The 27,818-nt window shown below is 42.7% G+C and overlaps 1 protein-coding gene and 1 long non-coding RNA gene across 5 annotated transcripts in view; one reads left to right on the top strand and one right to left on the bottom strand.

Annotated features, from left to right (window-relative positions):
* Window positions 1-27,818, bottom strand: part of DNMBP (dynamin binding protein) — a 135,595-nt gene that overhangs the window by 47,181 nt on the left and 60,596 nt on the right. For 3 of the 4 annotated variants that reach the window (XM_007530263.3, XM_060171494.1, XM_060171493.1), the window contains exon 4: window positions 23,037-25,034. In XM_007530263.3, coding sequence (XP_007530325.1) covers window positions 23,037-25,034 — 1,998 coding nt within the window. Of the gene's footprint in view, window positions 1-11,451; window positions 13,212-23,036; window positions 25,035-27,818 lie in introns of those variants that run through there. The other variant, XM_016191359.2, reaches the window with a different exon arrangement.
* LOC132532771 (uncharacterized) lies at window positions 916-11,711 on the top strand. The gene is made up of 3 exons (XR_009544693.1): window positions 916-977; window positions 6,814-6,945; window positions 11,580-11,711. It is a non-coding gene; the product is annotated as an uncharacterized LOC132532771 (long non-coding RNA).

The raw sequence follows: 27,818 nt of genomic DNA, 5'->3' as shown, positions 1-27,818 counted from the left end.
AAGAAAGAAAAAAAGAGGAGTGGGCTATGTGCCCTCCCTCTGTGACCTCTTTCATCATCTAAATCCTTTGCAATTCATTTTTTTTTATCCCACTATTATTATATTTTAGTAGTACTGACTTTTCAGTCAACCAATGACCTCCCCAACAAAATCAGTGATGTTAGTTACCCTTGATTTCTCTGTGGCACTTCAAAGTGATGGCTATCATTGTATCCACTCACAGTTTCTCTTCCTTCCTCCCTCTCTATCTCCCCTTACCTCTGGATTCTTCTCTGTCTTTATCCAATAAATAAAATAATTAAAAAGAAAAAAAATTAACCTACCTTGGGCTGGGGTGGTAGTATCATGGTTATGCAAAAAGAGTTTGGGAGCAAAGTATATAGCATAGGACATGCTGTGGGAAATCAGAATAAAGAAAGTTCATTAAAGATTTTTTATTTGTTCAATGGCAGGAAGAGAGACAGGACAGGGCTCTGCTTTGAGGTCTGTGGCACCAAAAGTTGAACATAAGCCCTCATGCCTGGCTTGTGCCACTCCCTCCTGAGCCACACTCCATGCTGTGAAGCTCAGTTTTTACTTGAGTCAGGGACATCCTTTAGGAAGATGTTTGACTTTGAACTAAAGCTTAAAGGGGGAACAGAGTGGAGACAGGCAGAGGAAAGGAGGAAGAACATTCCCTAGTTAGGGAAGCTACATGAGGACAGACACAGAGTTGCAGTGAGAAAAAAGAGGAAAACAGGAGGGGGAGAACTAAAACTAGAGGGTTGGGATCTGAGGAACCAGATGGGAGTTTGGCCCAGACCTGAAGTAGGAGTCGGAGCTGCACCTGCACGTGGTGACTCACCCACCCCCTTACGTGTGATTACTGAAACTGTGAGTGGGTGACTCCTGAGGAAGGAACAAGTAGGGGAAAGAGTGGGTGTCTGAGAGCCAAGCCCAAGGACGTGCCCACAAATCGGAGCAGGAAGAAGATGCTGGTAAGAGAGCTGGAGAAGAATGTTCGTGGGGGTCAGAAGGTCAGAGAGTTTCAAGTGAGATACAGTGATAGCCATCACTTTGAAATGCCACAGAGAAATCAAGGGTAACTAACATCACTGATTTTGTTGGGGAGGTCATTGGTTGACTGAAAAGTCAGTACTACAGGTATGCTTTCTTGCTCTGGCCTTTATTTCATTTTTAATTTTGTGCAGGATCTTCAAGCTATATTTGCCTAACTAAAATATAATGAAATGCTTGGTACTCAAAAGGTTTCCCTTAGATAAAATAAATGAGTACCTGTAAAGCTATTAGATGAAAATTGCAAAGTGCTCAGAAAATTACAAAGGACGTAAATTAAAGTGGAGATAACCACCACCGCCACTATGACTGAGGGTGGCATTCCAAGGTTGTTTTGCTGGCCATTCGTTACTGCTCAGCTAATTTATGAGCCCCATCATGTCCATACAGTGGCAGAGGCCTCTTGGCATCTGCTATACTCAGGGCATACATAGGTTTTGTTTGGTTGGTTTAGTTTTGTTTGCTTCCAGGGTTATCACTGGGGCTCAGTCCCTGCCTGACAAACCTACCACTTCTGGCAGCGTTTTCTCCCCAATTTGATAGAGAGAAAGTGAAAGGGATAGATAGACACTTGCAGCACTGCTTCACTGCTCATGAAGCTTCCACCTGCAGGTGGAGACTGGGGGCTTGAATCCAGGTCATTGAGCATTGGTGGCATGTGAGGCATCACACCTAGTCCACCCTGGTTTCTAACCTACATATAAGGCTAATCAGGATAAAAAGATAACTGGAATGACTAGAAGTTTTTTTCTGCCACCAGGGTTATCACATGACCTATACTTGTACAATTCCCACGATTCCTCAGTTCCTGGGGGAAGTTCTCGCCCATGGGAAAGTGTATGCTGTAGTGGGTAAGCCATCTCCCAGTCCCCTGACTAGAAAAAAATCTTATTCTAGTATTTTGAATTCAGGCTGTAGCTACAAAGATATTGTATCCATATGATTGGTAATAGAAAAAAAAACCTGACTATCAAAGTCCTAAAAACTTTGAACTGCTAGTCTAACTCTGGCAAAAGCACCTTCAAGTTCATGCATTTTTTTAAAAATCTTGAGAGAATATGAAAGCAGAAAACTTTCCACTTACTTTTGTCACCATTTCCCACCTGAACTCTGTGCACCACACTTAGTGCATCTGTTACTTCTATTCTCCCTCTGTCTACCATATGCCAAGGTTTTTCTTCACTCTAAACCCATGCAGATCTCTACTACATGTGGCATAGGGGTGTGTCCTTTATTTGAAGCCCCTTTCTCTGATACCCCCAAAACATTTCTGCTTCTCTAAGTTCATTTAGGTGGCAGGAACTCACAGCTGTGCCTTCTAGTGTCAGCTGTAGTGAGGCAGGTAAAAGCACTGGTCTGGGCATCAAAAACCCAGATCCTGGGCAGATGGCTTTACCAATGTGTCTGGGAACCTTACCTCTCCAGAGCCCTGCCCAACTAGGGAAAGACAGAAACAGGTTAAGGGTATGGATAGACCTGCCACTGCCCATATTCAGCAGAGAAGCAATTATAGAAGTCAGACTTTCTGCCTTCTGCACCCCATAAAGAATTTTGGTTCTGGATGGGTGGTGGCACACCTAATTTGAGTGCACATGTTACAGTGTGCAAGGACCCGGGTTTGAGCCCCCAGTCCCCAACTGCAAGGGAGAAATATTTTCAAGTGGTGAAGCAGGGCTGCAGATGTCTCTCTATCACTCTCTGCCCTCTCAATTTCTGGCTGTCTCTGTCCAATAAATAAGGATGATGATGATAATAATAATAATAGTAATAAAAGAGTGTTGGTCCAACCTCACAAGTGGTGAAGCAGGTCTGGAGGTGTATCTTTCTCCCTCTCTGCTTCCCTCACCCCTCTCAATTTCTCTCTGTCCTATCCAATAAAAATGGAAAAAATGGGGAGTCGGGCAGTCACACAGCAGGTTAAGTGCAGCAGATTAAGTGCACGTGGCACGAAGCCCAAGGACTAGCATAAGGATCCCAGTTCAAGCCCCAAGCTCCCCACCTGCAGGGGAGTCGCTTCACAGGCAGTGAAGCAGGTCTGCAGGTGTCTGTCTTTCCCCCTCACTGTCTTCCCCTCCTCTCTCCATTTCTCTCTGTCCTATCCAACAACGACGACACCAATAACAACGACAATAAAACAAACAAACAAACAAACAAAAAACAAGGAAGGGAGTCGAGCGGTAGCAGAGCAGGTTAAGCGCAGATGGTGCAAAGCACAAAGAGCGGTGTGGCGTAGGATCCCGGTTCGAGCCCCCAGCTCCCCACCTGCAGGGGAGTTGCCTCACAGGCAGTGAAGCAAGTGTGCAGGTGTCTTTCTTTCCCCCATCTCTGTCTTCCCCTCCTCTCATCATTTCTCTCTGTCCTACCTAACAACGGCGACATCAATAACACCTACAACAATAAAAAGCAACAAGGGCAATGAAAGGGAATAAATAAATAAATAAATATTTTTTAAAAATTAAAAAAACAAGGACAAGAAATGGGGAAATAAATATAAAGAAAAAGAAAAAAAAAAAGGCCACCAGGATCAGTGGATTCACAGGACCGGCATGGAGCCCCAGCAATAACCCTGAAGCAAAAAAAAAAATTCTTTTTTGGTCCATACTCCCAAAGGGTAAATGTTAAAAGGAAAATGACCAGAGAGTTCTGAATTCCAATTCCATTAGGACCCGGAGTGGAAAGAGGGGGTGGGGGAGGAAAGAAGGACACTTAGAAGTAGTAGGTGTGACTTAGAAAGAAAGAAAAGGCAGGGACATAGAAAAAAAAAAAAAAGGACAAATATATAAATACAGATGGAAATAATACAGAATATATACCTATATATATGTGTATGTATATATATAATAGTCAACCCTTATCTGTGATCTTGGGAGAACTACTGCAGTTTCCAATGGAGGGAATGGGAATACAGAACTCTGGTGATGGGAAAGGTGGAGAATTATAACCCTGTTATCTTATAATTTTGTAACTCAATATTAAATCACTAATAAAAAGTTAACAACAACAACAAAAACAGAAACAAACACCCAGGTCCTATTCCTGACCCAAGGACTGACTAGTTTACTTTTCAGTTTTCAAAATGTTGATTATAACCCTCCAAATAGATTTTAAGACCCAAACAAGAGTGGGTTATAATATACTGGCATGTGCTGGTTTGTAGGTTTCTCTCTGGCAATAATGTGAGAGGATTCCTTTTTTTATTTTTTCTTTCATTTTATTGGGTGGTGGTAGTTCATGGTTTACAGTACAACTGCTGGTTCATGAGTACAGTTTCTTGTCTTCCTTGGTAGGAGTCTCCAGAACACTCTATTCCCCTATAAAAGAATTCCTATATAAGTGTTGTAGCTTTCTAGTATTGAACCTTTAGCCTTAACTCTCATCTTAAGTTCAGTTCAACATTTTTCTCTTTAAGAGTTCATTTAAATATCCTAACAGCATTAAGATTAACCCAGTTCACGTGAAACATGAAGCACCAGGCCCCTTCATGACTACTTTTATTGCCGGCAAGTGGAAGAGAGAGAGAAGAAGGAGAAGAAGGAGAAAAAGAAGGAGGAGGAGGAGGAGGAGGAGAAGACGACGGAGGAGAGGACACCAAAGCCTTTGGTGCTGCAGTACTCCTATGTAGCCCACTGTGAGCTCAAACCTTGGCCACACACATGACAAAGCAGGTGCTCTCGCACATGAGCAGCTGCACCAGCATAAGTGCAAAATCTCAGTTCCAACATTGGTCAAGAAATGGGAGTACAAGGGGCTGAGTGGGGGCACGTCTGGCTGAGTCACACTTTATTGTGCACAAACAGCCAGGTTCAAGCACCTAATTCCCACCTGTGGGGGGTGGGGGCTTCATGAGTGGTGAACCAGTGCTGTAGGTGTCTCTACTTCTCTCTCCCTATCTCCCCCTCCTCTCTTTTCAATCTCTCTGTTCTATCAAGTTAAATTATATATATATATATATATATATATATATATATATATATATATATATATTAAAATGGTAGTATAGGGTCAGTGAAATAGCTCACGGGGATAGTGTGCTGCTTTGCCATGTGCGCGAAAGAAACTTTGGAGCTGTGGTCTCTCTCTCTCCCGCTCTCCTCCCCCTTGGGTCCATGTGCACTATAATGTGTGTGCTTAACCAGGTGCACCATCACCTGGCCCCTTCTAGATTTATTTTTTTAAGGTGTTTTATTTTTAAGATTATTTATTTATTTTCTTTTTGTTTCTGCATTGTAATATGAGCTCAACCAGGTGCTCCACCACCCAGCCCCCACCCCCAACCCTCTCAATTGCTCTCTGTCTCTATCCAGTAATAAATAAATACATACATCTAGAGGGATGAGAGTGATAGCATTCCCTGTACCACCATAAGCCAGAGTTGAGAACAGTGCCCTGGTAAAAACAAAAGGAAGAAAACCTAGAGTTGTGAATTGTTATTAATAATAGGTAGGTTAGTGTAATACATGCTATACTACCTAACACTGCTCTTTTTTTTTTTAAGTGTTCTATTATTTTTAAAACTTTTATTTATTTTACTAGAGTCGGTGAGGGAGAAGGAGAGAACCAGATTATTTCTCAGGCACATGGCAGTGCTGGGGTTTCAAACTCAGGACCTCATGCTTGGCAATCTAACACTTTTCCCACTGAGTCACCTCCCATGCTATTTGTCTATTCCTCACCTCTCCTCTCCTCTTTCTCTCTTTTTTTTTTCTTCTTGATGCAGAGGTGGAGAGAGGGGGAGGGAGGAGGAGGGAGGGGCGCAGAGAGGGAGAGAGACAAAGATACCTGCAGCCCTGCTTCACCACTCATGAAGCTTTCCCCCTGCAGGTGGGGGCTAGGGGCTTGAACTTGTGCACTATAATGTGTGTGCTTAACCTGGTGTGCCATCACCTGGCCCCTTCTAGATGTATTTTTTAAATATTTATTTATTTATTTATTTATTCATTTCCCTTGTTTTTGCCCTTGTTTTATTGTTGTAGTTATTGTTGTTGTTATTGATGTCTTCATTGTTGGATAGGACAGAGAGAAATGGAGAGAGGAGGGGGAGACAGAGAGGGGGAGAGAAAGACACCTGCAGACCTGCTTCACCGCCTGTGAAGCGACTCCCCTGCAGGTGGGGAGCCAGGAGATTGAACTGGGATCCTCTCACCAGTCCTTGTGCTTTGCGCCACGTGCGCTTAACCCGCTGCACTACTGTCTGACTCCCCTAGATGTATTTTTTAAGTTTTTTTTAAGACATTTTTTTATATTTATTTCCTTTTTGTTGCCCTTGTTGTTTTTACAGTTGTAGTTATTGTTGTTATTGACATCGTCTTTGTTGGATAGGACAGAGAGAAATGGAGAGAGATGAGGAAGACAGCAAGGGGGAAAGAAAGATAAGACACCTGCAGACCTGCTTCACCGCCTGTGAAGTGACGCCTCTGCAGGTGGGGAGCCGATGGTTTGAACCAGGAACCTCATGCTGGGCCTTGAGCTTTGTGCCACATGTGCTTAACCCACTGCGCTACCGCCCAACTCCCATAGATGTATTTTTTTTTTTATTTTAATATTTACTTACTCCCTTTTGTTGCCCTTGTTGTTTTATTGTTGTAGTTATTATTGTTGTTGTTGATGTTGTTGTTGTTGGATAGGACAGAGAGAAATAGAGGAGGGGAAGGCAGAGAGGTGGAGAGAAACAGACACCTGCAAACCTGCTTCACCCGCTTGTGAAGTGACACCCCCGCAGGTGGGGAGCCGGGGGCTCAAACCAGGATCCTTACACAGGTCCTTGCACTCTGTGCCACTGCACTTAACCTGCTGCGCTACCGCCCGACTCCCCATAGATGTATTTTTTAAATGACCATATGAAAATATTGGAAAGCAAGCCAAGACTGTACAACAAAAGAAGAAAACTAGGTAAGATTTATATTTATCTGTCTGCTCTCCCCGCCCCCAACACTCCCCACCACTCTTCAAAATATTTCCTAGTCTTTTAGCTTGTGGGAGTACCAACCAAAACAGAAAGCCAGCAACTGGCTATCTTAGACACCGAAGAGTCAAAAGCTCAAGTCTGGAGCACTATGGTAGCTAGATATTAAAGGGAAATCAGGTCCAAGTCTAAGGCTCTAAAGTGGCTAGGTATGACGGGAGACATCATGGAAAACAAGAGTCCAGAAAGGAAGATCCCAGTGTGTAGAAGTCACCCTCAAATCCTTGCACTACGCTTGTGGAATATGAAACTGAGGAAGCCAGCAGAAGCAATGACAGTCAGAGACCACAGAGCCCACCAGGTATCCACAACTATCTTTTACAAAAGACAACATTTGAAACTTGAGTTTAAGTTAGCAGACTCAAGAAACACTTCCACTTTTCCACTGCACCTTCAGAAGACTCACCCTTTAAGATAGCATGGTCGCAGGACTGAGGTCACACCCTGTAAAAAATGGCGACTAATCCCTAGCACTGCAAAAACAGTATCATCTGTTTTCCATCTACACCATGCCCCAGCCTCGCGTGAGCTTAATGTGCAGCTTGGCGATACGAGAATCCGGCATGAAGCCCAGCCAGTCTATCTTGGCGTTACTCTCGATCGCACTCTGTCATTTCACAAACATCTCATAAAAACTGCAGCAAAGGTGGGCGCGAGGAATCACATCATTGCAAGACTGGCCAGCTCCTCATGGGGCACGAGCGCTTCCACACTACGATCATCCTCTCTGGCATTATGCTATTCCACTGCAGAATACTGTGCCCCAGTATGGTTCCGCAGCCCCCATGTCCACTTGGTCGATTCCCAATTATATTCCTCCATGAGGATAATTTCTGGAACCATCCGTCCACCCCGGTTCCATGGCTGCCAGTTCTTAGCAACATCGCCCCTCCAGATATTCGTCGGGATGCGGCATCATCTAAGTTCATTTCCCGCGTCTACGCTCGACCGGACCTGCCAATATACGCGGATATCTTCGCCCACCCTGTCCAACGCTTGACGTCTCGTCACCCATATGGTCCCCTACGCCTACACTGAACTTCTCTGTTCCAGTCTCTTGGAAACAGAGCTGGCAGTCAGCTGAGGTAAAGAACAAACACCTCATCACAGACCCCTGCAAGCGTCAACCCGGCTTTGACCTAGCACGTTATGATTGGGCCCTCCTCAATCGCTATCGAACAGGCCATGGCCGATGCCCCGCTATGTTCCATCGCTGGGGAGCCAGAGACGACCCGAACTGCCCCTGTGGCTACAGACAGACTATGACCCACATAGTCAACGACTGCCACCTCTCCAGATTCAAAGGAGGTCTGGAAACTTTACATCAGGCTCAACCTGACGCTGTTGACTGGCTACGGAAGAAGGGCAAACGCTAGAAGAAGAAGAAGGACACACCCTAGAAGTAAGGACACAATGTACACCCCGGGGCATTTGCACAGAGGAATGAACTGATAAGATGGGAGTGGAAGGACAAACCTGGTAGACAGACTGGATTCCTGGCCTGGGAGGCAGGCTGGGGAGTCTCTAAAAAGGCTTTGTTTCTCATGTGGAGTAGGGGGAGGGAGGGGAAGAGTAGCAGAGGAGGAAGGGTGAGGCAGTCTACTTGGATAATTAAACCTGCTGTGTGGACAGGATCTGAGGGCAGCATCCAGCAGGAGGGAGGGAAGGAGGGAGGCAGCAGTCTGGATCTCAGGACTCAGGGACCCTACAGGGCAACCTGGACATGTAATTTATAAGGCAGAAGGGAGGTGGGACAATAAAAAGGAAGACATCCTAATTTATAAGCACCTACTAGGCTCCAAACAAGTGTTTTATTTATATTATCTCACTATGAGACAGGTATTATTATCTTCCTTTTACAAATAAAGACTCCAAAGTTCAGAGAGATTAAAGTAATATACAAATAAATGGCAAATGAGAGGTGGAGCTAATATTTGAACTGAAGGGAGATTTACTCTAAGGCTTTCTTTACTGTAGCTACGGATTGTGACAATGTAATAATCACAAAGATAGAGACATAGAGACAGCTAGCAAAGAATGTTAGAAAGCAAACGAGATTGCTAGGACAGGCTAATGCACTCTGGGGCAAGAAGTATACTAGAGGTATAAAAGGGGTGCCTGGCTGGGGAAATGGCTCCTGAAAATTGCATATCTGAGGCTTTTTGGTTCAATCCCTGCTGCCTTTTCAACTGGAGTAGTGTTCTGTTCCCTCTCTCCCCTCCCCCTCTCCCCATCCCATGCAACACTCTCAATCGTACATAATAAATAAAATAAAAAGTCTTTACTCTTTCTACCTCATATAAAATGAATAACAAATCTTAAAATATAAAAGGAGTGGGGGTCGGGTGGTAGCGCAGTGGGTTAAGTGGACATGGCACGAAGAGCAAGGACCAGCATAAGAATCCCGGTTTGAGCCCCCGGTTCCACACATGCATGGGGGGTTGCTTCACAAGCGGTGAAGTAGGTCTGCAGGTGTCTATCTTTCTCTCTCCCTCTGTCTTCCCTTCCTCTCTCAATTTCTCTCTGTCCTATCCAACAACAGCTATAACAACAGTAACAATAAAAACAACAACAAGGGCAACAAAAATGGGGAAAATGGCCTCCAGGGGCAGAAGATTCATGGTGCAGGCACCAAGCCCCAGCAATAACCCTGGAGGCAAATAAAATAAAATAAAATATAAAAGGAGTGTGAATTCAGCTAAATATGAGTATACTGTCAAAAGTTAAACCTGCAAATATGAAGAGCTGTAAAAATGGCAATGCCAAACGGTGGCAAGGAGCTGGTTCACAGAGGTCATAGGGCATATTACAACACTCCAGAGAGAAAGGTTTGACTCCTGCTAAGTCAAATAGCATAAGCACATGCTGTTAGAGATGGGAGGCTTAATACAATAAGGAACTAAAGGTAGGAAACAAAGTTCATTTAAGGAGCAGTTGTGGGGGGAAGGTAAAGGAATATGAAAACCAGCACAAGGAAACACAGAATGAGCTTTTCTTTTTTCTCTTCTTTGAGCTGTAAGGAATTCACGTGTCATCCAATCCCTATCTTTTCAAACTGAAAATGTACCTAGGGGGGAAAAATGGCTAGTTACTAAATACCTCAGTCTCCCAACTAAAGTTGGGTTTAGTTTCATTTTTATCGTTGTAAATGCAGGTAAAAAGCCTGCTTTGTCCAAAACAGTCTCTTGGAAATTCAAGTCAAATCAAACTTGTATTGAAAAAAAAGGGGGGGGGGGGGACACAGAATAAACCACTAGCAGTTCCTATCAGTTCCAGGCTTACAACAGAGACTTCTCTTCCCACACCCCACCCCCATTTTTGATGGCTTCCACTACAAATCTATCCAGTGAGCATATTCTGAAGGAGACTTGCATCAGTAAATTCTACTTAAGAGAAAAGCATGAGATGGATTTTTCTAGACCATTCCATTTTTTTTTTTTTAACTTTAATCCATATCCTCTGGCCATAACTGGACTTCTCCCAAAGTAGTTTAAACCAGAAAGTCTGCTTAGTATGAGAATAACACATCATCAAACTAGTTTTAACAGGAAGTTCTGAAACTTTAAAAAACAACCATAACTAACTAACTAAAGTTCATTCTGTAGACCTGAAAAAGACAAACTGGTGAGCCGACAAGAAAGCTTAGTTGGGAGGGTGCATATACCATCAGGCATATGACCAACCCAGGATCAAGTCCAATTCCCACTACACTTGGGGAGGGGCTTCACTTCTGTGGTCTCTCTCTCTCTCTCTGAAGAAGTCAGCAGAGTGATGAAGCCCTGGAGAAAACAAACAGAACAAAACTGGCATGAAATAAATATTCTGTAGATAATGAAAAACATTTAATATCCCCATTTTACAGGTAAATTAGTAAGGACTCACTAAGATGAAGTAATCTGGAAACCTAACATGTACAAAGCACTAGGAAGCTCTCCTGAATTCCACAAGTTTTATCACTCATTATTCACTGAAGAGTGCAGAGTGGCAAGGAATGAACACACTGTTAAACAAGTTAAGTCTTCTTTTCCACTACTGTCTAAAGAAATATGGAGATGAAGAGAAAGAACAGGCCAAGAAAATGAATTTTGGCTTGGTGCCCTGATCAGTGATTTTGCTGCCTCGTGAGACAGAAAAATGAAAGCAAGAATGAAAAGATATTTGGGGTTAGAGATGCCTGACAAAACCAAGCGAGGTAACCAAAGGAAGTTCCTGTGAGAACTCTATCTGCTTTTGAAAGCCAGATATCCTATTCACAACACTAAATAAATTCTTGCCTCCCTGAGGAATTAAATCTCTAAGGCTCTTCTCAGTCAGGACACTTAGTAAGAATTTTAGGAGCTAGATTCCTTAAGCACACTTTTTTTGGTACCTAGTGTAATCATCCTTTTGATATTCTTTCTTCTCTGTCCTAAAAAACCTGACTGAATTCCTACCTTGGTTTTTCTTCCTATTTTGCACAAATTCTGAGCATCTCAGGGTGCTGGGTGCTGTGCGGCGGAGACAACTGTTCCTTTTCCAAGTATCTGAGCCATTTAATTTTCTCTCGTCCTGTAAACTCCAGGTATTATTATCCAGTGAGGGGCCCTGAAGAATGTCACAGTAACACTCTCCTTGGCCTCTCCTAGTCCACTGACTCTGCAGACTCTGCGGGGTGCTCCTGACACCTCCGAGCTCCATCATTCCTGGCCTGTTGATGCCACTGAACTCCAAATTTTTCACTGGATGCAGAGAATCTGGTCCTCTGTAATTCTGACATTTGTACTCACACATTGCAAACAGAGCGCCACGGTCTTTATTTTCTATATCAGAGCTATTCTGATCCATAGCATGACTCTTTGCTTTGGGAGATATTCTATCATTTTGATAAAAATTCCCGTTCCCTTCACAGTATTTGACAAAGTCCTTACTTTCACTGATGCCATTCAAATCTGGGAAGTCCATAGACTGACCATTAGTATGACACCCAGAGACATGATATAAATCATTGAGGTCTCTACAATAAAAATCAGTATCTCTATAATTCTCAAGTTTGTAATTAAAATTCCTGTGGTCCATATCCCAATTTTGAGGTTGATCAAAATTCCCCAGAGAATCATCTGAAGTGCTGCAGACAGTCCACTGTTCAATTTCCTTAGAGTTCTCAGAGTTATGATTCAGACTCTGACTCTTATGATTTCTGTAGCCATTCCTTTTTGCATATCCTTCACTTTCCCAGGTTACATCCGGGCTTCCTGTAAAACAATTCTCCTTCATCTCAGGGCTCGGATTCCTGTAATCTACATTTTCTGAATTCCTACAGTCATCACAGCCTTGAGTTATATGTCTGTGGTGCACAGAGTCCTTTCCGCCCTCCTCCTTTTCCTTGTCGTCCATATACCTTTGCTCATTCTGCTCAAAATCCCAGTATCCACAGTCCCTTTTTCTGTAGGGCCGATTCTGCCTTGTTTTCCAGTATCTGGAATCCAAGTAATTTCTGCCAGGTCCGTCCAGCAATGCAAACTCCTGCAGGCAGTCTTCATACTCCCAGCTAGAGCTCCAGTGCCCTTTCTTCTCTGTTTCTCTCTCCGTTCGAATCTCATAAGGTTCGCACATATTCAGTGCACTTCAACACACGAGTTCCACTTCTCCATTCCATGGGCCTGGGTTGGGCTGAGATCCAGACAGGTGCAGCTTGGCCTAAGGCTGTGTCTGTCCTTAGAGTGTCTCCCAAAACACTCAAGACACTCTGAGCTGCTTGAGGAAAGCAGAGCACAGAGCACAGAGAATCAAGAGAGAAGTGGACTTATTTCAGCCTCAGGATCCAAAGAAGTGGAGTTAGTGGAGTTATTTCAACCTCAGGATCCAATCAGTGAGCTGCTATATCTTTCCCCACAGAGGCCAGAAGATAATTAGTAACCAGTGTTCATGTGATTAGACTTGGCAGTTTTGTTTGGTGTTTCCCTCAAGCTGGTCAAACTGGCTTGGCTACTTTAAGTGCTGAAGACAGAACTATTCTGCTGCTCTAAAGGTTTTACAGAAAAAAGCCATGTGAAAGAGATACAGCCCCCTTTCCTAAAGCTTCAGGTAAGATCAGGTATCGGCCTCATCTACCTCTTTACTCCTTTGGTAGCCCATTGGGAGCATATGTAAAAGTTTCCATGAATAGTTCAAACTGGATCTCTGTTTCCCATGTTCCAATCCAGCTAGCTAACCTTTGGACATCTGAACAACTCTGGGACTCCCCTTTACTTAGAGAAAGAACTCTTCCTCCTTTGTTTTCACGGGACTCAAGTTACCTATTGGTGTACACTCAAATCACAAACTATTCAAATTCCTGCTCACAGAAATGAACATTCCACCACAGAGAGAAAAAGTACTTAGTTTACTTGGACCTGGTATAGGAGAAGACAGGGGGAGAGAAAGATAGACATCTGCAGACTTGCTTCACCCCTTCTGAAGCGACTCCCCTGTAGGTGGGGAGCAGGGTTTCAAATTGGGATCCTTATGTTGGTCCTTGCGCTTTGCGCCATGTATGCTTAACCTGCTGCGTTACCGCCCAACTCCCTAAAGTACACATTTTTATTTTATGTGAAAAACACATAATTTCTCAAACCAGACAGGTGTGGTAGATGATCAATTCTAGGAAGTCCACTTAGCCCGCCTTAATGATCCACCAGCAAATCCTTCTGGCTCTGACTCAAGATATACCTAGACCCAAGCACTCCTTGTCTCCACTCTATCATCCTGAGCTATGCCATCATCGCCATCTTTTGCCTGGATCATTGCAGTCATCTCCTAACTGGTCTCTCTGCCTCTGTCTTGGGTCTCTTTTGTCTGTTCTCAACACTGGAGCCATAGTGACTGTAAAAGTGTCAGTCAGGTTGTGTCACATCACTGCTTAAAGCCTACTAGGGCTATCTGTCAGTCTGAATGACAAACTATAAAGTCCATGTCTTTGGTCTTACTGAACCAGCTTGCCTAGTATTCCTCAAACACCTGGCCCTCTGCACTTACTGTTCTATCTGCCTAGAGCCCCCCACCCGCACCCCCCATGGCTTGGCTAAAGCATCACATTTCAGCAAGGTCTTCCATTATCTTATGGCTCTTTTTTCCTTCTTTTTTTTTTTTGTATTTTTTTTTAATTTATATATTCCCTTTTGTTGCCCTTGTGTTTTTTTTTTATTGTTGTAGTTATTATTGTTGTTGTCATTGGCTAGGACAGAGAGAAATGGAGAGGGGAGGGGAAGACAGAGAGGAGGAGAGAAAGACAGACATCTGCAGACCTGCTTCACCGCCTGTGAAGTGACTCCCCTGCAGGTGGGGAGCCGGGGTTCGATCCTTTTTCCTTCTAACACGCTACATAGTCTTTAGCTATTTACTATTTGCCTTTCCTTCCAAAGGGGAGAGATCACTGCTATAACTCCAGTACACAGCCTGGACTGTAGCAGGAGTACAGTAATATTTTCTGAGTAAACAGCTGCCCAAGAGTTTTTCATCTTTTGAGTCTCACTACACCTAACCAAGCAACAGGTTTGAGAGAAGTAGCACACTCCGAGTAGGGTGTGGTGGCATGAATGCTTGTGGCTGAGGGGTTCCTGGCCAACAGAAAACTGGCTGTTTCACTATGTCCTGCAAAGACGCAGTGAAACCTGAAACCAATATTTGAAGTCCCTGGATCCACTCCAGTTTCTCCACCCTAGTGCCTACAGCATAGGGTGAAGAAAAATTTGCAATGTTAGGATACAAACTGCTAAGAATAGGGACTCCGGAGTTAAAGTAAGTTAAACACTCTCCACTATATCGAATTCCTGACCTACACCAAACCATCTTTCTATTGATAAAAGGGCAATAAGTTTCTGCCATGAATTAACATGACTATTAATGGTGTTTGATTATCGCTGCTGTTTTGCACCAAGGAAAAATTAGAAGTAGCTGAGATAACACCCAGAACCAGATGTTAACAAGCTGAGAACTTACTTTTTCTCTCATTTAGAGAAAAATTTTTATTATTATACTTATTTCCCAGAGCACTGCATGTTTCTGGCATATGGTTAAGCAGGGGATTGAACCTGGTACATCAGAGCTATCCCCCCCACCCAAGACTATTATTTTACACAAATCCTTATCATTTTAAAAATCCACAAACTGGCTGGGATATCTAACTCTATAATCTCTTATTAATTTGAGAGGGAATTTTTATATCTGAGGCATTTCAAGAAAACTTCAGAACAACATATTGCATCTGCAATAAAAACTATACCTTCAGGAGCTGGACGGTAGCACAGTGGGTTAAGTGCACGTGGTGCAAAGCGCAAGGACCCACGTAAGGATCCCGGTTCAAGCCCCCAGCTTCCCACCTGCAGGGGAGTCGCTTCACAGGCGGTGAAGCAGGTCTGCAAGTGTCTCTCTTTCTCTCCCCCTCTCTGTCTTCCCCTCCTCTCTCCATTTCTCTCTGTCCTATCCAACACTGACGACAACAACAATAACTACAACAATAAAAAAATAAGGACAACAAAAGGGAATAAATATTTTAAAATAAATAAGTAAAACTATACCTTCAAATTAATAAAAAGTGTCTCAAATATTAAACATTGACTTTATATATAGATGATATAATTTAAAAGCAATAACTTTCCAATTTGTTAATCTAATGATTATCTTTTAAATATATATATATTTTTTTACTTTATTGGACAGAACCAGAGAGAAATTGGGGGGGTAGAGACACCTGCAGCACTGTTTCATTGCTCGTGAAGCTTTCCTCCTACAGGTGGGGGTCAGGGACTTGAACTCTAATCCTTGCACACTATAATGTATGTGCTCAACAAGGTGCACCACCACATGGCTCCTAGTGATTCTCATTTATGAACCTTAGATTTTGCCCAATATCTTGCTGAAAGTATTATTTTCCCAGGGAAAAAAAAAAACAAACCTTAATTTGATTTGCAATGGTTATTTAAAATTCAAACTAGCCTGGGAAAAGGTGGAGGAGATAGCTTAATGGTTATGGCTCTAGTAAATTAATCACTTAAAATAAAACTACCCTGAGAGTCTCTGGCCATCCGTCCTTTAAGCATTAAGTTAAAGGGGAGAGATTTAGGAGCAAAGTTGCTGAGGGAGTAAAGGCCACTCTCTCTATAACTTACTACCCACTGCTCTTATTGAGAACAGAGGGCTCCAAGTCCACACCTAAGGAACCATGGCTATGATTCGAAGCAGCAAGACAGGTAGTTTGATTAAAAACAGAGACCACTAGCAGTGTGGCCACTAGCGTTTCAAAGATACACAAAAGATACCGTGACTCTGTCCTTTTTATTCACCATTGTATAGTCAGTGTCTGGCTCATAGTATCTATGCCAGAAATATCAGCTGAGTCAAAAACAAAAAAACAAAAAAACTGTGCAAGCCTGACTGGTAGTCAAATTTCAGGTTCGTCACCCTCTCTGTGAGATGAGAAAAACCCATGACAAGCTAGAATGAAATTCTCTCTGAGTTACAGTAGCTAGGCTTGGCCAGGGCTTCTAACATTAGAAAGTCTGTGGACTGTTTCCACTGCTTTGAAAGCCAATCTATCGGACTGGAAGGTACTATGTTTTAGATCTGAAATGTAATTTATTAATTAGCAACTCATTTAATCAGGAGCACCCTGAGGGCAGAGGGCACATCCATGTTTATTACCACATGCCCTGCCCTTAGCACAGCACCTGGCACCTGGTACCTGGCACAGACTCAATGACAGTTGTTGGATGTATGAATGTCCTGAATATCACCCCAGAGCCCACAGAGCCACACATCATCTCCCAGCACACCAGAATCAGAAGTACTTGACTCTAAGAATAATCCCCAAGTTTAGAATCCTAATTATTTTCAGTCAGAACCAAATACTGGCTTATCCAAAACTACCAACACTGGACTTTCTGTTTCTAATAGTTAAGGTTTAGGTTATTTGAACCAAGGGGAAGACTGATAAATAAGTAAGAGGAAATATGAAAATGCCAGAGCTTGGGGAACAGATCAGAGGTAGGGAACACAGTTTTTAATTTATTTATTTATTGCCACCAAGGTTATCACTGGGGCTCAGTGACTGCACGATAAATCTACCACTTCTGGTTATCATTTTTTCTTTTTTTCCTTTGACAGTACAGACAGAAATTAAGAGGGGTAGGAGAGATAATGTGTAAGAAAGACAGGGAGACAGACACCTGCAGTACTTGTTTCACTGCTTGTGAAGCTTCCCCCAGCAGATGGGGAGTGGGGGCTCAAACTCAGGTCCTCCCAGATGATAACTTGTGCACTTACCAGGTGTGTCATCACCCGCCCCCTACCATTTCTTCTTTTGACAAATAACCAAAGTCTGCTGGGAATACAGGATATTGCTTTGGCCAAGACAATGTTACCCGTGCACAGTTCTGTATGGATGAAGCACCTAGTTCAATCTGTGGCACCAACAGAAAAATGCTAAAACAAAAATAAAAAACATCTTCTTAAAACTACAACACACTTGGGAGTTGGGCGGTAGTGCAGCGGGTTAAGTGCAGGTGGCGCAAAGGGCAAGGACTGGCATAAGGATCCTGGTTCAAGCCCCCGGCTCCCCACCTACAGGGGAGTCACTTCACAGGCAGTGAAGCAGGTCTGCTGGTGTCTATCTTTCTCTCCCCCTCTCTGTCTTCCCCTCCTCTCTCCATTTCTCTCTGTCCTATCAACAACAACATCAATAACAACAATAATAACTACAACAATAAAACAACCAGGGCAACAAAAGGGAATAAATATTTTTAAAAAACCTAAAAAAAACCCCACTACAACACACTTATAAGATGGTATGGAGGAGTCCAAAGAAAGAGAAAATTGTAATCTAGAGAAGTAAACGACCTCAGAACTGCTCTATTCCAGGAATTTCCCCAAAACCAGCAAACTGAACTTTTGTTTTAATGGTGCTCTGGGGATAAGGGGATCAAACATCAAAGTCCAGAGCTTCTACAAGATAAGGACACTAAAAGGAGGCCTTATAAGCTAAGATTAAGATCCCACAACACTCTGAAGATGAATTGGAGATCTAATCGCTTTGGTGATCCATGGTAGTTTAAGCCTTGATAGTGACTCAGGTAGAGCTGGATTGAGAATGATTAATATTTACATGTGAAAATCCCTTGTCAGCATGTTTTGGGCATATATGTGTGGCTTCTTGAATAATCCTAAGGAAAGTCAGAAATTTGGAAAACAGGGTAAATTCTATGAGAATAAGGCTTTATAAATATAGAGGTGTTCCTGGTCTGAAGGCAACCATTGATGTCAAGTTGAAAAAAACCAGTGCAGAAAATATTGACACATGGTGTTAGAGATTAATGTAGTTAACCAGGACAAGAACAGCTAGGAGAGAAGTGATCAGGGTTAAATCAGTGAGTTTTGCTTGCAACTGTTGCTATGTTACTCCTGTTTACAAGGGTGTGTACTCATGGTCCCGCCTGCTGCTCACATTGAGTCATGCCGACAGTTAAAATAATATTAATGAGCTAGTGTAAGTCTTTTTTTTTTTTTAAACTTTATTTATTCATTTGTCCCTTTTGTTGCCCTTGTTGTTTATTGTCATTGTTGTTGTTATTATTATTGTTATTACTGTCATTGTTGTTGGATAGGACAGAGAGAAATGGAGAGGGGAACGAAAGATAGACACCTACAGACCTGCTTCACCGCCTGTGAAGCGACTCCCACTGCAGGTGGGGAGCCGGGGGCTTGAACCAGGAACCTGATGCCAGTCCTTGCACTTTGTGCCACCTGCACTTAACCCACTGTGCTACCACCCGACTCCCGCTAGTGTAAGTCTTATGGATTATGCCCCAAGAAACATCACATTTCAGAGGCAAAATATATCCTTAAACTGGCAGATCTGACATAATTCTGTCTTGTTAAATTTTGATCACAGATGCTAATATTCAATTATTTGAATGCTATCCCTCAAAATGCTTTCCCAGTGTTTTCCAGTGTATGATATCTGCTACAGGTTCTTTGTTAAGATATTTTAAAAATATTTTATTTTGATGAGAAACACACACACACAATCAAATGCTATAATGCTATGACTAGCAGAGTAAAAATAACCAAATATACAAGGAGTCTAGGTCACAAAGAGTGAGAACCATATGACATCCAAAAGAATGCCAGTGACAGATAACATCTTAGAATTACCAAACATAAGTTTATAAAATACCTATGCTTACCATATTAAATGAAATTTAAAACAAGATGAGAGATAACTGCAGGAAACAAATACCCGTTACAAAACATACTAATATTCCCCCACACCTATGGACATCTAGTCTTTGACAAAGGTGCCCAGACTATTAAGTGGGGAAAGGAGGGTCTCTTCAACAATGGTGTTGGAAAAATTGGGTTGAAACATGCAGAAGAATGAAACTGAACCACTATATTTCACCAAACACAAAAGTAAACTCCAAATGGATCAAGGACTTGGATGTTAGACGAGCTACTATCAAATACTTAGAGGAAAATATTGGCAGGACTCTTTTCCATATAAATTTTAAAGGCATCTTCAATGATACAAATCCAGTTACAAAGAAGAATAAAACAAAAACAAACTAATGAGACTACATCAAATTAAAAAGCTTCTGCACAGCAAAAGAAACCACCGTCCAAACAAAGAGACCCTTTACAGAATGGGAGAAGATCTTTACATGCCATACATCAGACAAGAGGATAGTAACCCAAATATATAAAGAACTCACCAAACTCAGCAACAACAACAAAAAAGAAATCACTCCATCCAAAAATGGGGAGAGGATATAAACAAAATATTCACCAAAGAAGAGATCCAAAAGGCCAACAAAGATATGAAAAAATACTTAGAAATTCAAATAAAGACAATAATGAAATACCATTTCACTCCTGTGAGAATGTCATACATCAGAAAAGGTACCAGCAACAAATGCTGGAGAGGTTGTGGGGACAAAGGAACCCTCCTGCACTGCTGGTGGGAATGTAAATTAATCCAACCCCTGTGGAGAGCAGTTTGGGGAACTCTCACAAAGCTTGAAGTGGATCTGCCCTATGACCCTGTAGTTCCTCTCCTGGGAATATATCCTACGGAACCAAAAACACCCATCCAGAAAGATCTGTACATACCTATGTTCATAGCAGCACAATTTGTAATAGCCAAAACCTGGAAGCAACCCTAATGTCCAACAACAGATGAGTGGCTGAGAAAGCTGTGGCATATATACACAATGAAATACTACTCAGCTATTAGAAATGGTGATTTCACTTTCTTCGCCTTAACTTGGATGGAGCTTGAAGGAGTCATGTTAAATGAGGTAAGCCAGAAAGAGAAGGATTGAGTATAGGATAATCTCACTCACAGACAAAAGTTGAAAAATACTATCATGATGTCAACCTGACTTCCCTGAGCAGACGACTTCATCAATGTGTCTTGGAACCCCATTTCCCCAGAGCCCTACCCCACTAGGAAAAGACAGGAACAGGCTTGGGGGCAGGGGTGTGTGTGTGCATCGGCCTGTCAACACCCATGTCCAACAGAGAAGCAATTACAGAAGACCCCCCCCCCCATAGAGATCTTTTGGTCCACACTCCCAGAGGGATAAATAAGAAACCTTCCAGTGTAAGAGATGGGATATGACACTCTGGTGCTAGGAATTGCATGGCATTGTACTTCTCTTACCCCATCATCATTATTAAATCAGAAGAAGAAGAAGGAGAAGAAGGTGGTCCGGGAGGTGGCACAGTGGATAAAACATTGAATTCTCAAGCATGAGGTCTTGAGTTTGATCCCCGGCAGCACATGTACCAGAGTGATGTCTGGTTGTTTCTCTCCTTCTATCTTTCTCATGAATAAATAAAAAATTATATTTAAAAAGGAGGAGGAGGAAGAGAAGAAGAAGAGGAAGAGGAAGAGGAAGAGGAAGAGGAAGAGGAAGAGGAAGAGGAAGAGGAAGGAGAAGTGGAAGGAGGAGAAAAAGAAGGGGAAGGGGGAGGGGAAGGAGAAGGTTCAATCCCTGGCACCACTATAGGCCAAAGGTGAGCAGTGCTCTGGTAAGAAATAAATAAACAAGAAGGCCAGGTGGTGGTGCCCCCAATTAAAGGCATACATTACCATGTGCAAGGACCCTGGTTCAAGCCCCTGGTCCCCACCTGCAGGGGGGAGGCTTCCTGCATGGAGAAGCAGTACTACAGGTGTCTCTCTTTCTCTCTCCCTATCTCCCCCTTCCCTCTCTATTTTTCTCTATCTCTGTCAAATAACCAAATAAAATGTTAAAATAAATAAACAAATAAATAGTAAAAATTAAATTCATCAAGTATTTGATGAGTCTTCACCACTACGTCAGGTGAGCAGGAAATAGCACACTGATGCACGAGAACTATCTGTCTTTCGGTAGGCTTGAGCTTCTCATCAGGAGGCTATAAACAACTAAACATCACATAAGTCAGACTTAGATAAATGCTGTATTGAAGATCCTTTACATTTTAGGACTTAAATTTCAAGATTAGAGACTGGACAGATTGGTTTGGAGGGAAAATCTTGTTGTTTAAATTGATAAATTTTGTTCTCTTTTGAGGGATTGCTTATCTTGTTAGAGATGCTATTTATCTGTAAGTGGCAGTGTGCCAGACCCTGTGTGTGGAGACACTGGGACCTCAAGCATATTAAGTCCTGTCTTCTTGCTGCCAATACAGTGGGTTTTGTTGTTATTGTTTGTTTTTAAATTTTTATAATTTGCTTTTTTCCCCTTTTGTTGCCCTTGTTGTTTTATTGTTGTTGTAGTTACTATTATTGTTGTTATTGATGTCGTCGTTGCTGGATAGAACAGAAAGAAATGCAAAGAGGAGGGGAAGACAGAAAGGGGGAGAAAAAGACAGATACCTGCCGACCTGCTTCACTGCCTGTGAAGTGACCAAACCCCTGCAGGTGGGGAGCTAGGGGCTCGAACCGGGGTCCTTATGCCGGTCCTTGCACTTCGCGCCATGTGCACTTAACCTGCTGTGCTACCGCCCGACTCTGTTTTGTTTTTTTATCACAGCACTGTTCAGCTCTGGCTTATGATGGTGCAAGGGATTGAACCTGGGACTGTGGAGCCTTAGGTATGACAGTCCCTTTTATAACCATTATGCTATCTCCACCATCCTAATGCCGTGTTCTTAAACACAGTAGATACAACTCTCTGTACCCTCTTATCCTATGGTTTTGTCAGTGTTTCCTTTTTATAAATAAATAAAAAAATTAAAAAATAAAAGAGTGACCTATAGATGGCCTAGAATGAGATTAATATGATAACTAGTTTAACATACTTATTACTACTACTTATTATTATCATTAAATTCATAATTAAAAGGTAAAAAAAAAAAAAGAAGATACAACTCTCTCCTTCCTATATTATGAATTACTTTTCCTCCAGGTTTGGTGACTAGGAATGAGGTCTCTAGAAGTTGATCACCTTCAAATTAAGGGTCAAAATTTAATTTTCGGGAGAAGCAGCTCGTAGTTTAACACACACACACACACACACACACACACACATACACTCAAATCCCAGCCCTTTTGGCAAGATACTTAATCTCTACAAGTCTTAGTTACCTCCTTTATAACATAGCCATGTGAGTTATCTTTGTGTATTTTGAGTAGTTGTAAGGATTCTTCATGTAAGCAAATAGTGATGAATGCTTATTGGTAAGTTAATATTGTTAATTATTGGGGATTGTGGGATGTGGGAAAAATATTGTTAATTATTACTATTATAGAGACAGAAGGTGCTGTTGTCTCCTGAGTCTTAGCCTTAGTAGAACCTGGTTAAAGGAAATTATCTTTAGAGACTTCCCATACTGCTAAGGATGCCACAGCAGAACAGGGGTATAAATATATTGTGACAAAATAAGAAGTTAGGCAATAAACCAACAAATCATTCTTTAAGTGTCAATCAGAGATGAGTAACATCTTCCTAAAACACATGTGCAGGCTTCTTCTACCTGGACTTGACAAGAAATAACTATGCCTTATTTCCTCCTCACTTACCTCGAAGCTGCTGGAGGTCCATATTCAGACTTCCCATGTTACTGTCATAAAACTCAAGTGTCTCCAGGGTCTCTGCCTTTAATGATTCCTCTTGACTCTCTAGCAATAAGCTGAGCTCTTCTTGAGTCCTGTTGTACATATCCAAATCCTGTTCCATTTCCTGAATCCTCACCAATACCAAGGGACACTGGGAAGTTGGGTCCAAAGTTTTTTCTCCCTGCTCAGATCCCTCTTTTTCTAGGGTCTCACAAGTAGGGTGGTGAGAGACTGGGGGTCTGGGGGGCGCTGCATTCATTCTCTGCTGTGCTGACGGAGGCAGCGGAGCTGGTCGAGAAGGTCTCACTGCCAGAGGTAGCTCTGGTTTCAGGTTCTGGTCTACCAGCAGTTGGGGAGAAGTGGAGGGCACAGTGCTGGGACGGGGTGGGGGTGGCCTTAAAGCCTTTCTCCTCCCAGGTAGCTCCTGCTGGGTAAGGGCCTTTGAGGAACCTCGGACAATATCCTTCTCAGAATTAAAGTCCATGATAGAAAAGTGGCGCAGAATTTTATCTGGTTCTGTGCCAGGTCCTGACAAGCTCTTCTCAAACTCTATCAGCTGCTGCGTCAACTTAGAATCCAGATCAACAGTGCCATCTCCCTGTGGAAGTGTCATTGCCTCTACCCTGGGCACTCTGTCCTGTGAACGAGGCTTCAACTCTGATCTCTCTGATGGAAAGAAAAAGCTGGAAATATTTTCTTCAAGTGTGTGGTACTTTTTAGCACACTTCGCCATACCCTGGAGCTGAGGACTCCACTGGCTGTGTCTGCCTACTCTGGGAGATGAAAGGAAAGAGTCACTGTGAGGAGGAGGCCTGGGCTTTTGAAGGGTTCTTGGCTGGGAGTACAGTCCTCTGAGAGGAAGGCTGGAATAGTCTCTGGTCCTTGCTTCCCGGGGAACAGGGTCAGAGTACTGTTGTGGGTGGGGGTGGCTCTCTCCAGTAGTAGAATAATACTGTTTTTCCTGCAATTTGGGATGGAAAGATGCCTGAGACTGGGAGGAAACACCATTGACTTCTGAAGGGTCCTTCGTGGAACAGACACTGGCAAGAGGCTGTTCGTGTCTTATACCTGGACTTCTTGGGGACCCTCCTGAGGTGCTCTCATCTTGAGGAAAGTTTCTGTTGGCCTCGTATTCAGGAGTCAGATGCTCCAGGGGAGAAATGATTGTTTCAGAAGTAGAACCATTGGAGCTTTCTGTCTTACAGTCAGGAGATTCACATATCTTTTCCTCTACCTCTAAAGAGTTGTCGGAACAATCCAAAGACGTTTCAGGGATCCTGGTCAGACTGCTTTCTGGTGACAGATCCATGGTTCCCTCCACCCTGGTTTTAGAACATAACTTTACAAACCGGTATGGGAAGATGCCTGTCCTGCCCTTCAGTGATCCTTCCAGCCAGCCATCTTCCAGGGTCCCCAGGATCTGGATTTTATCACCTACTTCAAAATCTAACTCATTTGGCTCCAAGGCTTGGAATCTGTAGAGGGCAATCCCATAGGTCCCTGGCTGCTCCTCATCCTCTTCTGGCCCCTTCTCTTCTGTTGGCGGGGTATCTACTGTAATGTTAATGACACGGTCATCATGATTTCCAGTATTTACAGGCTCATCCACAGTCCTCAGAGGCCCTAGAAGCTCTACAAAACCTTCTGGGAAAATGCCTCTTCGGCCCTCTAACTCCCCTTCAAACCAGCCTGGTTCAGGCACTCCAATAATGGTAATCACATCCCCTTCTCTGAAGTCTAGTTCCTCATCCAGCTGTGCAGAAAGTCCCATCAGTGCCCGGGCTTGTCCCATGGAATAGTCAGGAATCTGGAGCTGGGTGCTCTGTGAATGCCACTGCTGGCTTTGTGAGGAGAGGCAGAGTTCATTAACGCACGAGGATGGGAAGAAACCTCGGGCCCCCCAGCAGCTTCGGCCCCGCAGCCAGGCAGCCGTGGGAGAGCCATCAAGAATCACCAGGTCGCCTACAGAGAAGTAAAGAATGATTTCACTTATTATATTAGCCGAATATACTATCACAGGGCAACACAGCAATTTCAGCATCTGTCAAAAGCAAGGAAATGGGTAGCTAGAGTCTTATGGGTACATTGTTTTTCCTTTTTTTATTTAGGTACAAATTTTTAATAAGCAGTGAAAACACATTGGATAGTTTAGTTGATTTAATGGCAAGTTAGTATGCTTAATGATCTAAGGACAATACAGGGACCATTTCTCCAAACCTGTGGTTTGCAAATACAGCCTGAGGGGCTCTGGAGTATCCACTCGATCCTTTCAGGATGGCCCATAAGGTCAAAATAATCACACTTTCTTCATATAATTCAGTCACAACAACAACACAGCAGAGTGAACACAGATGCAAAAATGAGGATCTAACTTCCTTCTATTGAACCAATATTAAAAATAATTGCAAAAATATTAACTATCATCCTTTTCTTCTTTAGAAAACTATTTTTTATAAAATCTTGCATGTATTAATGTGTAATAGTTTTTAAAAAGCATTTTTATTTAACATTGACAAATATATTTTAAATTGCTTAGTTTTTTTTAAAAAAAAATTTAATTATCTTTACTTATTTATTGAATAGAGACAGCCAGAAGTTGAGAGGGAAGGGGGTGATAGAGAGGGAGAGAGATAGAGATACCTGCAGCCCTGCTTCACCACTTGCAAAGCCTTCCCTCTGCAGGTGGGTACTAGGGGCTCGAAATAAGGTCCTTGCGCTTTGTAACGTGCGCTCAGTCAGGTGCACCACCACCTGGCCCCTAAATTGTTTAGTTTTAACAATAGTTGATGTACTTAATATCTTATGTACAAAAGCAAGAATTCTATAGGGTCAAAAAAATAAATAAAAAGCATTCTGTAGGGTCTTGGTTACTTTTTGTTGTTGTTAATATGTCTTTTTAAAATTTTTAAATATTTATTTGTTTTCCCTTTTGTTGCCCTTGTTTTCATTGTTGTTGTAGTTACTGTCGTTGTTAGATAGGACAGAGAAATGGAGAGAGGAGGGGAAGACAGAGAGGGGATGAGAAAGACACCTGCAGACCTGCTTTACCGCTTGTGAAACAACCCCCCTGCAGGTGGGGGGCCGGGGGCTCGAACCAGGATCCTTACGCCGGTCCTTGCTTTGCTGTGCTACCACCCCACTTCCAATATATTTTTTAAAAGACAGAGAGAGGCACAGTTCTGTCATATGTGGTGCCTGAGATCCTGCCCAGGGTTGTACACATACAAAACATTTGTTCTGCCTGCTGAGTCACCTCCCCACTTGCTCTCAGTTACTTTTAAGGCTAAAAATGGGAGGGCTGGCAGAAAAAAAAAAAAAAGCTCACTTGGATAGTGCAACTGCTTTGCCATGTGAACAATCCAGGCTCGAGGCCTGTCCCCACTGCACTGAAGGAAGCTCTCTCTCTCTAAAAAAAAAAAATCATCCTGGAGAGGTGAAGCCCTGATAAAGAAAAGAAAAGAGATGGAGAGGGGAGGGGAGGGGAGGGGCTGAGGTAGGAATTATTAGAACAGTAGAACACAGTTCAATGCTGGAGAAGCCAAGTTAATTCCCTGCACCATACAGGCTTACCAAGACATATAACAAAGCCAAGAATGAGGGAAATTCTGTGGGTGGTGAAGTGGTGTTTGGATGTCTCTCTTTCCCTCCCTCAACTCCCAACCCCAGCTATTCAGCATTCTCTCACATAGTGAAATCCTAATTCAGCTCAGCATTCTCTCACATAGTGAAATCCTAATTCAAAAGGGACTAGGCTACCTAACATGGCTAAAGAGGGAAAAGGCATCCTGACATTGATCAACTGGGTCAGGCAAATGATAAGAACTCTCTGTTTACAGAAATTTGTTTTGCAGAAGTTGAGGGAAATCCATCATGATCCAAAAGGTCAGATGGCTTCATGACCTGGAGAGTCACACTTTTGTTCCAACTTGTCTTTTGTCTTCAAGGCAAATCGCAAGACTTCAAATCTCTTTCAAGAAAGGAAACCCTATCATAATACAGAAGCAAATGGCCTCAAGGCCCAGTCCTGTTTATCCAAAAATCCATATTCTGTTTTTCAAAAAAAAATTACAACATAGAAGTTACTAGCCTGCCCCCATCCCCAACATTCTCTAAAACAAAGAAACAGCAAAGTAGATTTGAGCACTGCACCTGCCCTCACTAAGCTCTAAGTGATGGTGTTTTCTTTCTCTGGCACTTATCAGTGGGTCCCCATTTAGCTTCACCAATGAGAACTGGTTCCACACAAGGGGACTTTCATTGCCTATGATAAAAACTTCTCCATGTGAAACTTGAGCATGCTTCTTTGAAAAGCCTTAGAAGCCTACATTCATCTTGACTGCCTATATGACTGTTAATTAAAGAAATTATTGTTTATGTCACTAATCTTAGAGCTTGCACTTCTATTTACTATCAATAGGCAATACCTAAGACAAGATATTTCATAGCAGCCTGGGAGTAGATAAAAGCACTAGACTCATAACCATGAAATCCTGAGTTTGATTTGTAACATTACATATGCCAGAGTGATGCAAGGACTGGCGTAAGGATTCCAGTTTGAGCCCCTGGCTCCACACCTGCAGGAGAGTCGCTTCAGAAACAGTGAAGCAGGTCTGCAGGTGTCTGTCTTTCTCTCCCCTTCTGTCTTCCCCTCCTCTCTCCATTTCTCTCTGTTCTGTCCAACAATGATGACATCAATAACAATAAGACAACAAGGGCAACAAAAAGGGAATAAATAAATATTTTTAA

This window comes from Erinaceus europaeus, chromosome 14 (genome assembly GCF_950295315.1).
Source record: "Erinaceus europaeus chromosome 14, mEriEur2.1, whole genome shotgun sequence".
In the NCBI taxonomy this organism is placed as follows: domain Eukaryota; kingdom Metazoa; phylum Chordata; class Mammalia; order Eulipotyphla; family Erinaceidae; genus Erinaceus; species Erinaceus europaeus.
Note: the sequence above shows the minus strand (reverse complement) of the source record. Positions and strands in the feature narration are given on the sequence as shown.